General features: G+C 39.9%; 3 protein-coding genes across 7 annotated transcripts; all 3 read left to right on the top strand.

Moving 5' to 3' along the window:
* The first annotated feature begins 510 nt into the window (after positions 1-510).
* LOC6727248 (protein Malvolio) lies at positions 511-7,581 on the top strand. 5 transcript variants are annotated; one of them, XM_016176326.3, is made up of 11 exons: positions 511-718; positions 779-963; positions 1,028-1,192; positions 1,261-1,399; positions 2,094-2,249; positions 2,307-2,465; positions 2,530-2,975; positions 3,037-3,152; positions 3,216-3,307; positions 3,525-3,595; positions 6,729-7,581. In XM_016176326.3, exons 1-11 carry the CDS (start codon positions 512-514, stop codon positions 6,781-6,783), a joined length of 1,791 nt encoding a protein of 596 aa, XP_016033753.2. In that variant the 5' UTR covers position 511; the 3' UTR covers positions 6,784-7,581. The 5 variants fall into 5 exon arrangements, with proteins under 5 accessions (XP_016033753.2, XP_039150963.1, XP_039150960.1 ...); XM_039295029.2 differs by lacking the exon at positions 6,729-7,581 and adding an exon at positions 5,725-5,838; XM_039295026.2 differs by lacking the exon at positions 6,729-7,581 and adding an exon at positions 5,335-5,715.
* Positions 7,582-7,829: 248 nt separating this feature from the next.
* LOC27208395 lies at positions 7,830-8,872 on the top strand. Its single transcript, XM_016183978.3, has 3 exons — positions 7,830-8,063; positions 8,125-8,608; positions 8,668-8,872. Exons 1-3 carry the CDS (start codon positions 8,006-8,008, stop codon positions 8,861-8,863), a joined length of 738 nt encoding a protein of 245 aa, XP_016033755.1. The 5' UTR covers positions 7,830-8,005; the 3' UTR covers positions 8,864-8,872.
* Positions 8,873-10,247: 1,375 nt separating this feature from the next.
* Positions 10,248-11,334, top strand: LOC6727249 (protein takeout). Its single transcript, XM_016176327.3, has 3 exons — positions 10,248-10,412; positions 10,472-10,958; positions 11,029-11,334. The coding sequence occupies exons 1-3, from the start codon at positions 10,346-10,348 to the stop codon at positions 11,240-11,242; spliced, it is 768 nt and encodes a 255-aa protein (XP_016033756.1). The 5' UTR covers positions 10,248-10,345; the 3' UTR covers positions 11,243-11,334.
* Positions 11,335-11,455: the final 121 nt, after the last annotated feature.

The following is an 11,455-nucleotide window of genomic DNA, read 5'->3' on the forward strand; positions in this document are numbered from 1 at the left end:
GAGGCATTTCAATTACTGGTCTTCATGAATCACTTAGCTCGTTTTATTTCCTTATATACCCGCATAATATAAGCGAATATAGTGATTTCAGTAATACTATGGATGCGTTATCAGTTCCCCCCCGAGTTAATGCCTCTCGAACTATGTATTTATTTATTGTTTTCTTGTTTTGCCACGCACGTTCTGGGAAGAACAAAACGTGTTACTGTGACTTTGCTCTTGATTATGGTGAAATTCCCCAAATAAAACTATATGGTGTATGGTGCAAAAACCTTAATTATAGCACAAAATTAGTTTGTTTGTTGTGTGCATTATGATAATGCTAATTGAGCTGGAATCACACACAGATGCTCAATTAAATGAAAATGGTGGGAATCATAAGCTGATGCCAGGTGAAACAATCACACAGCAAATACAGATTAGAGCAGTCGACGATGGGCAGTGAACGGGAATATAGCAGCATGTGGAAACTCGAATTAGGTCCAGTCTAACCTCGCCTCTTCTGTGCAGCATGTCTTCGAATGAGGCCTACCACGAGCCGGGTGCCGGTGGAGATGGACCGGGCGGATCGTCTGGCGCATCCGGCGGAGGAAGTCAGCGGAGCAACCAGCTGCACCACCAGCAGATACTCAACGAGACGACCTACCTGAAACCCGCCGCCAAGCAGGCCTACTTCAGCGACGAGAAGGTCCTTATACCCGACGATGATAGCACAAACGTAAGACCCGCTTGAATAGTAATGTTACTCAAACTTTATCTAATATCTGGTGATCTGCAGGTGGGTTTCAGCTTTCGCAAGCTGTGGGCCTTCACGGGACCCGGTTTTCTTATGTCCATTGCCTATCTGGACCCCGGCAACATCGAATCCGATATGCAGTCTGGTGCGGCGGCCAAGTACAAGATCTTGTGGGTCTTGCTGTGGGCCACAGTCCTAGGTCTGCTCATGCAACGCTTGGCTGCAAGGTAATTGGGTCTCAGTGCCTCGCAAAAAAGATGATAGTATAAGCGTTTATTATCTTCCTGGCAGACTGGGCGTGGTTACAGGCCTGCATCTGGCCGAGATGTGCTACAGACAGTACAAGCGTCTGCCACGTTGGATACTGTGGATAATGATAGAGATAGCCATTATTGGATCCGACATGCAGGAGGTCATTGGCACGGCCATTGCCATATACCTGCTGTCCAACAAAGTGTAAGCAAATCTAATGCACGGAATATCGCAGTACCCAGTACTCATGCGGTGCTTTCCCCATTTTGTAGAGTGCCTTTGTGGGGCGGAGTGTTGATCACCATTGTTGACACGTTCACGTTCCTGTTTCTGGACAAGTACGGTCTACGCAAGCTGGAGTTCCTATTCGGCACCCTCATCACCATTATGGCTGTCTCATTCGGCTATGAGGTAAGTTTAAAATGCAAAGTTGGAAAAAATAACTTTACTATAAAAAAGTAATCCCCAAAATCAGCAAAAAATCCCCTTGCCAAATGACAATAAAGTAGTCAAGAGAATAAATTACCAGACGTGAGTGCAAATACAAATTGTTTAAACAATTGCAGCGACCGCAATGGCAAATATTTTGTGAGATGCCTTTTTAGGTTTATTTTTATGATTTTTATTAGTACATTTACATTTGACTTGTCGATTTCTCGATAAAGTTAGCCCGTTAACTAGCCCCATATTCTTACTCCTAAATTTACGACAGCGTCATGTTAACGGGCCAGATTATAAACAATTGTACTTGAGTTTTCTGTCCCAGACGGAGACCCAGATGATTAGATAAGCTGCACTTGCACAATTTGTGGGGTTCTGAGCGGGGGTGCTGGATACTTCATCTTTCGTTTGCCAGGCACATGATGCTGCCGGACATGACTAACAATTCCAGATGGGATGTGTATATAATGCCAGTCTTATCAAGTAGATTATACAATGCAGAATTGTACAAATACCGAGGGGGGTTTTTGGAGATAATTACAATGGAAAAAGTGTGGGTGCTTCGAGGGGATTTTACTACGAGTAACAAGTATTTTGTTATTTCTCCCAATTATCAATTTTAAAATGGTCTTAAGTCCTAATTTATTTTTTCCATATATTTCAGTACATCGTGTCAGCCCCTAATCAAGGAGAAGTTCTCGAGGGAATGTTTGTGCCCTGGTGCTCTAACTGCAATTCGAATGTGTTGCTGCAGGCCGTGGGTGTCGTGGGTGCTGTTATTATGCCGCACAATCTCTACCTGCATTCCGCCTTGGTTAAGGTATAGAAACTAGCTTTTCTGTGACTTCGTAATTACATACCAATTTTCTGTTAACAGTCCCGCGATATAGACCGTCGCCAGACGAAGAAAGTTAGCGAAGCGAATTTTTACTTCTTCATCGAGGCGTCGGTAGCCTTGTTTGTGTCCTTCATCATTAACCTATTTGTGGTGGCTGTGTTTGCCCATGGCATGTATGGCAAAACTAATAATGATGTTGTAAGTAGACTTTTGAAATACAAATTATGTGTAAAATAATGGCTAACTCTTTGTGGCCCAATAGGTTGAAGTGTGTAAAGACAAGTCGATGTACGAAGATGCCAAAATGTCTTTTGTGGACAATGTGAATGGAACCGCGATCATCGATGCGGATCTATACAAGGGCGGACTTTTCCTTGGCTGCACATTTGGAGCTGTCGCCATGTACATTTGGGGTGTGGGCATTCTAGCTGCTGGCCAGAGTTCCACCATGACGGGCACCTACGCCGGTCAGTTCTCAATGGAAGGCTTTTTGAATCTGCAGTGGCCGCGCTGGTGTCGCGTGCTGGTCACGCGCTGCATTGCCATTATTCCCACCTTCTGCCTGGCCATGTTCAGCAAGATGGAAGATTTGACTAGCATGAACGATATCCTGAATGCGGTGATGTCGCTCCAGCTGCCATTTGCTGCCATACCCACCATCGCCTTCACCTCGTGCGCCGCCATAATGGGCGAGTTTGTTAATGGACTGTAAGTGATACAGACACTTTTAATTGATTATCGTGCATTCTTTAACTTTTTGTATTCACAGGGGCAACAAAATCGTATCCATACTGCTCACTATTGTGGTGATTGGCGTTAATTTGTACTTTGTGGTGGTGCAAGTAGAGAATATGGAAATTAAAGGCGGCTTGCTGGCCCTAGTCTGTGAGTAGTCAATTGCCACAATTTAAACCGAATCTAATGTATTTTTCCTTTTGCCAATTACAGGTATTTTTGCCATTCTGTATATACTGTTCAACCTCTACCTTGTGATACACATGGCTGCCTGCATGGGCAATCAGCGTTTGATGAACAGCCGGGTAAGTACTTGGCCGCAACTAGTTGGGTCACTTATCAAAAGGTCTTAGAGAATCACAAATTAGGCGAACTTTTTGACACATTTTAAAGCATCACAGATACCGCCATAAACGGACTGACTTTATCAAATTACGTGACTGACCACATATGGTTCTTGGGGGCTTTGAGGGCTTATGCCTACTTCATCAGCTAGGTACTCAAGGTATTCTCTGTTTACAGTGGGTGCAGCGTTTCGTGTTGCCAAGCCAGAACAGCTTTTCGATAAAGAACGCCAACTCGACGTATGCCAGGTATGTTCTCGATTTTTGATTCCAACCATCCAACCACATAACCATCCACAACACACTCGAATGCACAAACTCTCTCGATCTGCATCTCCTTTCTTAAAAGCTATCTCTTCTTACCCATAGCTTGTGATTATGTTTTTACCCGCTCTGCTTTCAACCAAATTGGCCTAACTTCCCAATTATTCTAATCTTATATCATCTGTACTTACTTTCTATCTCTAACTGTACTAATCTACATTTGGTTACGATCTCTGAACTGAAACTAAACCCCCAAACCGTATCTTGCTGTGCTCTCTTCTTTCGATTCTTCACAGTGATGTAACCTTAGTTGTAGGCGATTCAGCTACTAACACGGTGAAAGGTCTTGATACCGTCTCGGAGAAAGTGCCTAACTGAATCATCCCGGTGACTCAATCAGGCCAAACTCCCCCACACACCCTTGTGATATTAACACTAAATCACACGCTTAACACTACTAACACGTACCTAGTAGGGCTCTACGCAACCCTTAGCATTTGTAAGGCATGTCTTTAGGGGAACTACGATTGTACATAAAAAGCATTTACCCATTAACGATGGGGTCCTATAGATAGTAAGCTTGACTGTGGTAAGTCTCCGATAATTGCTTTATCGAGCCATGGGTATTATGTACTCATAAGGCTTTGGCGCTTAGCATGTTAAATAAAGTTGCATTTATCACTAAGTATTATCTTAGAAGTCTTTCAATTTATTGGTAATTGGTATTTGGCCATAAGTGCGAATATAAGCCAGTTTACGATTGGAATTTGATTGCACATATGTACAAGGAATTAGTACGAAATAAGAAAACAATTAGTAACTACATGTTATATTTGCTTAAGTATTAAAATATATTAGATTATTTTAAGTATAATTTTTGTAATGGGCATAAAGCACATTGGGCGTGGCTCATTCATCACCCTAATACCACTAAAATAACTGGAAATCCAAATAAATGTGGGTAATAATTTTGTATCACAACATATTTCTTTTATTATATGTACTTGGAAACCCTGCTCTCTCTCTGTATGTGTCTGTGTGTTTCACCACTGTCCCTCTCACTCTCTCCGTACTATCTTATACACCATACACCCTACTCTTATACTCGGTGTGTCTACAACACGACTGGATTGATTGATGTTTTCCGTTTCCCATTCATTTGTGGTTAATTGAAATGTGCGAAACAAATGTACAAAACAACCACTACAACAAAATCCACCAACTATTCCAATTGACAAAACACAAAAACAAATTTAAACACGAACTCACTCTAAACACGCACACACGCAACGACCACAAAAATGTGTTTTATTTCTGTGAGGAAATGGATTTTTTGGCATTGATACAAACCAATTGAAATTACTTTTCGAAACTTTTGATTGAAATTTTTCAAAATTGATTCCGAAAGAATTGCGCATAATATGCAAAATTTCAATGCAACATAAGCCAAGGCAAAACCAAATCGAAGCCAATTGAACTGGCTGAATTGTAATTGATCAATTGTAGAACGGGTGCCATGACCGTTGAAAAAACTAAGAGGGTACCCAAATAAAAATCCATTTTAGCTCACTTGACTTTAAAAATATCATGGGCAAAATGCGCCGCGCCCCAAAATGTGCTGGTCAAAACTGATTTTTTCTCTTTGCCTGGTGACCCATCAACTTGTACTACTCCTACTACTACTACTTCGAATCTGGATCGGATCCTGGTTATAATGTATATAGCGAGCTGACGCTTAACGATAATGGAGCCGCAAGAAGCTCCATTCAGAATTCAAACCAGAATCTCACCCAACGAAACCAACTAAGATAGTTTTAAGCATGATTTCCTCAGCCTCCTGAAGCCGATTTTAATGTTCGAAGCTTACTCCCAAGTACTTTATGTAAATGTTGTAGAAAATGTATGGTCTAAGATTGTGCACTTTAAGTATTTTCCCCTTTTATGATCTGTCTAGGCTATTTATTAAACGAATTGTACGTACTACTCTTTTGTATACATTTTGTTGATATTAGAAGCGTTGTATAAACCATTGTTTACTTTTTAGAACTCGTATGTATAATAGTAGTCATAATTTATTAACTCTAGAAATAAATGAATTTCATACACTTTTCCAGTATCTTCTCCGGACAATAAAAATACCAATTTCGATGTTGTGTTTTCTGGTGGTTTTTTACTTTTTACTTCGTATACTTGTTTACGTGTGAATTAAAATGTGTTTCTGAATTTCATGATGCGTTTATATCTGTTTGTTTTGGCTAACTTTGTATGTGACTCAAATTGAGTTATAGCTTACTTTAAATGTATCATGTATTTTTATGTTTTTGTATTTACTAAGCTGTTTGTAGCTGTAGCTACAAAGGTTTTCAATATAATGATTTTTTAATCAGTTTAAAATAGCTACTTTTTCTTCGAAATTTACACTTCAATCCAAAAATTATGTACTGTAAGAATGTGAGGCCATCTTGATATATCCTATCCATTTGTATACACAAGATATTAGGTTTATTCGAAATATAGCTGTTTTAATCCTTTATGCAGGATTTACATAAAAAAAATATAAAAATCTATTAAAATATCAATCGCGAAATAAGTTTTATAAGTTTTAGATTTGTTGTACAGGATAAATATGTAAATAGGGATAGCTATTTGTGCTCTTGCAGGTTTCTGTGAAAATATGAGATAAACATGTTTTTAAATTCAGTTTTACTTTCGGAATTTAAGAGAAGGCAATATGTTTACATATAAGTTTGTTAAATAAATAAACAATCAGAAAAGCACAATAAAAAACCCTTACTAATTAAATGTATATCAAGGGCATTACTTAAAAAGGGACGGAAACATTTTCGGCGTGTATCTTAAATAAATAAATATATTGAATAGAAACGTTTTTTAAGTATAAATTGTTTTTGACTCATTGAATTTAAAGTTGCTTTCTATGTCGACCTTCTCAATCGAAGTGAGCCTCTGCAAATTTTCAATTACATGTTTTCTTCTGTAACCTTGTCCTAATTAAATTTGCATTATCGAGAGATTCGCACCCAAATCCACCGCACATTCTCCCCGCATCAACCATCAATCATCATTCATTTATAACAACTTTTTTGCGATTTCCTTGCAGGATTGCCACGAGTTCGGACCAGGAGCCGGAGGGTTTGGCTGGTGAGGATGCGTAGCCATTACTGTGCTGCACTGATTCTGATGGCAGTGAGGAGGTTTGTTTCACCAACAGCAACAACAACGAGCTCGGCTGCCCCAGCAGCAATCTGAACGGAACTGGGGGTCAGCACGTCGTCCTCAGCTAGCGGTGGCATTCGAATTGGTTCCGTGAATGCCGCCGCCTTAACAAACCACTCGACAACGGACACAATGTGGCAGAGTTCTTCGGGGCCAGGTTAAAATCCGGTTCAACCTGGCTGGCGGGGATTGGGTTGGCGTCCGTTGTTGCTTCGGGTATACTTATTTAAGAGGTTCTCCGAGAGGACCTGGGATCAGTGTAACACAATAACTAAATTCTAATTCAAAAGCGTACCAAATGAACTCTACTTACTGAGAAGCGCGAAGAGACAAAATAGAAATCCATGAGATCGTCTAAATTATCACTAATCGAAGGCACTTTTAATTAAAGCAAATAGTTTAAAAGTCTAATAATAAGGCTGTGAAATTAACTGAGTGTAAATCGAACCACTTCAATTGTCTAATCGTATTTCAATTTGTCTGTAAAATGATATAATTGTATGTCTCTACATTGAACGTATGTGAGTAATTATTTATCAAATGTTTTAAAATGATACTTTGTACTTTGTATTTATTTTGTACTGTTTAACCTAAGAATTCCCTATTTAAAGCTGCACTTTTTAATGGAAACTAAAGGTCCAGAGGAGTCCATCATCTCCTAGATAGTTGCAAAAATATTTTAAAAATTGTTGTGTACAAAAATCGCTATAAATAAAGATTTGTATTATATTAAGAAACACCTGCCCCGCTGGGCTTTGTATTCAAGTTTACAAGATTTAAGCTGGAAAGAGCATCTATATACATGAATCGGAAACCACCAAAAGATATTTTAGGGACTTATGTCATAGCCTACAGGAAATTGCTGTTATGTTAAGTTGTATTTAAAATCAGTGTAATGACCGATTAGTTGACTGAAAGTGAAAATGACTGCCCCAAAAGGTTAATGAGGTAATCATTGGATCGCTCAAGCTACAAAGTGTTAGGTGTCAGGTGTCAGGGCGTGGGCGTGGGCGTGGGTATCTAATATATCCATTCATCGAAGTGATTATTGACTGATTTGCATTTGCATGTAACCGGCAATTGTCTGACGATGCTTAATGGCCTATAAAAGCGAATAGTTAGTCACAAGCCACTCATTAATTATCACTAAATCAAATCGAAATGAGGCTAATCGTATTCGTTTGCTGCTTGTGGATGGCTCGAAGTTTGGGGCAGTTGCGTAAGTGAAAGGATATTCCTAGGATACTTAAATGAACTGTTGGAACTTGTACAACTTGTAGCTCCTGAGATCGAGAAATGCAAGGCTGGCGATTCAATCTGCATAGCTGAAACAGTCACCAGGATTCTGCGCTTGTATCCCAAGGGTCTTCCCTCCATTGGATTGGTTGCTCTGGACTCCATTGGGTTCGAGGATGTCGTCGTCAGTCGGTTGGAACCAGATGGGTCATCTACTTTGGATTTAAAATTCCATAACCTAACCGTAATAGGATTCGCGGACTCCACAGTGGTGGAGGCAAAGGGATTCGAAGCGGATCTGCCGCGGGTCCTCGAGTTGAGTGGCTGGATTCCATTGCTGAAACTCAATGGATATTACGAGATGCGGGGCAGTTTGTTGACCATGCCCATTCATGGCAAAGGTCAAGCCCAGGTGGAGATAAGGGATTGCCGCGTTCGCTGCAAGGTGCGGGTTTTGGAGGATCTTCGAGACGATGGCAAGCTATATGCCGGAATATCCAAGGTCAAGTGTTTGCTGGATGTGCAGGGGTAATGTCGCACTTTATCACCATTTCCCAATGATTTCTAACAAAAAGTTTCCTTGTCAGCATGCACTTGAATTTCGAAAATCTTTTCAACAATCCTGAAATGAGCGATGCCATGAACGCTGTGGCCAACACAAAGTGGCTGGAAATTTGGCATACCCTTCGCAGGGGTATCACCTCTGCAGTGGATCAGTTGGTCGAGTCGATTCTCAAGCGAGTAGCTAACAAGTTACCATATGACGATTTCTATAGAGACTAGAAGTACCACGCATATTTGGTTTAAGCCTAGCTCTAAAAACATTTTTAAGAAATGGTTAAATATTATTTCTGATTATTACTGTTCTTTAAATGTGTATGGTCGAGCTTACAAATCAAAAGCATTTTCAATTTGTTGTGGAGGATGGCTTAATCTGCAAGTATTATATTTTAATAATATTATCCTGTGGACCACACTAAGACTATTCAATTCAATGATGAATAATCTCATTAAATTATTTTGGTCTTTGTTTATGTCTCTTTCTTGCGGATACGTGCAAATACTACCTCTCAATTCACTATAATAATATAAACCTTTTATGATGTAATGGTCTAAAACTTGTTAAAGCTATAATATAGCTTTAAAATGAATCGTTTGACTTTAAGATTTGCAATTGAAAAAATGCAATTCAACTTGGCATATCTCGCAATAGTGGATTTCTTGGATTAAGCCGATGAATTACGTAAGACTTTACAGAACGTGTAAACGTGATCCAACGAATTTACATTTTCAACAGCTACTGGGATTGAAAAGTGAGAAAGCGGTGATCTATAGGAAACCACTGGACGGTTTACACCCTATACACTTTAGCGGGAATATCGGTACCTTGTCTTAGAATTTGAGTGACCAAAGGTTCTATGGTATTGGGAATATCACTATGACCAAGATCCAGATCCGAGGCGTCCACAGATTGAGATACATTGCCAACTATCTTAATTTCTCGGCTTCATAAAAAATGTTGTGGGTGAATGCAAATCTGATTTTCAGAACGTTGTGTTCGTTGCTCAGTTCTTTCTTAATGTCGAAAACAAAGGATATGCTTAGTCCTAGTATTTTCATAGATCGGCATGTTGAAATCTTTTCTTATTACACAGCACAGTTTGGTTTTTAGTTGGATTCAGCACAATGATAATCTCTTCGGAGACAACACTGATCATTCCGTGATCGTTAACGAACGTATTAATAATAATTTTGAGGAGTATTGGATCGATCTCGAACCGGATTTCGTAATTCTAAAACTGAATGTTTCTTTAAATCTGTTAAGTCAACTACATTTACTTGATTTCTGTGTTGCAACTGCGTTAATCGATTGAAAATCTCGTTTAGGTGTGGTGAAAGCTTGGAATCGGAAGCTTTTCAGCTAAGATCTCATTCTAAGGGGTGAGATCGAAACGGGTGTTAATTAAAGCAATTAATTACATTTATTTCAGCACTGAGAAGAAAAGATGTACATAAACATTAGTATATGTATTACAAACTGTGTTGTAATCAGTACACTTTACAAATAAATGATTTTTTCAGTGAGTGTAACACGTTGGTAACACGTTATGATAATAGGCGCTGCTTAGATTTCCTTATGAATGTTCCGCCACTACAACAAATTGGATTCAATCACCGAGTAGTTGGCATCGACTAAGCAAGTGCATCGGTCTACTGAGAGCTTAAGCGTTACCTGTGGAGTATTCGAGTTTATTTCGCTGTCAGATGCATTTCCTGGCCTACGTGATTATAACGATTCAGCTGTTCGGTGGACTGCATGGCCAGAAGTTGCGTGGGTATCTTAATCAAATCTCCTTGATTGAGCCGGCTAAACAAGATCATCTTCCACAGCTGCCAAGGTGAAAAAATGTCACTACGGTGACGGAAAGTGCCTGGTGGAGTCGGCAAATGCACTTCTGAAAGATTTTCCAAAAGGCATTCCCGAGATCGATCTGAAACCCTTCAATGTGCTGCCCGTGAGGGATTGGGTGCTGGTCAACGATTCACAGGTGGGCGGTGCCTGGTACTACTTCAATCTGATCAATCAGATCAACTACGGCTTCGAGAACACCACGATCACGGAGATCAGGGGATTCGACAAGGATCCCACCACTACCAAGATCGAAATTCACGGGAAGATTCCCCGACTCGTTTACAAGGGCGACTATGTGGCCAAGGGTCGGATGCTCTGGTTCGTCGATATCCACTCTCAGGGAACGTCGGAGTCGGATTTCCTCAATTTTCAGTTCGTTCTTACGCTGAAAGTGCGCGTCGAGTACAGAAACAACAAGAGATATTTGAAGATCTACGAGCTAGTTCCTAATATAAGGCTGGACCGGTATGTCGACTAGATATATCTATACTCATTCTTATTGTAATACACTACTCTATTTTCTTTCTAATCCTAGCTGGATAATGTGGCTAGACAACTTCTTTCCCCACAATGAAGACCTGACCATTGCAGTTAACAATCTGTTCAACCGGAATTGGGTCGAGTTCTGGAACGAACTGGAGCCGGGTATTCTGCGTTTGTTCGAAACCGTCTTTTTAAGTCTATTTGAGGATTTATTCGAAAAAGTACCATACGATAATCTGTTCCTAGCCGATGAAGACTCAAAATAATCTTAAGTTTCAATACTGTTTACTTAAACGTATTTGCTAGTAAAAATAAAGTAGGATATTCGTAAATGTTGTGCTAAGAGCACCATATTATACCCCGTATGTGATCAGTTTGAGGGGAAAAATATGTATATGATAGGAAACTGGTTCTCGATTTATGCGCATTCCTGCCAGGTTTGTTGGCCTTTGAAAACTGAAATTGTAATATAAGAGTCA

This window comes from Drosophila simulans, chromosome 3R, assembly GCF_016746395.2.
Source record: "Drosophila simulans strain w501 chromosome 3R, Prin_Dsim_3.1, whole genome shotgun sequence".
Lineage (NCBI taxonomy): Eukaryota > Metazoa > Arthropoda > Insecta > Diptera > Drosophilidae > Drosophila > Drosophila simulans.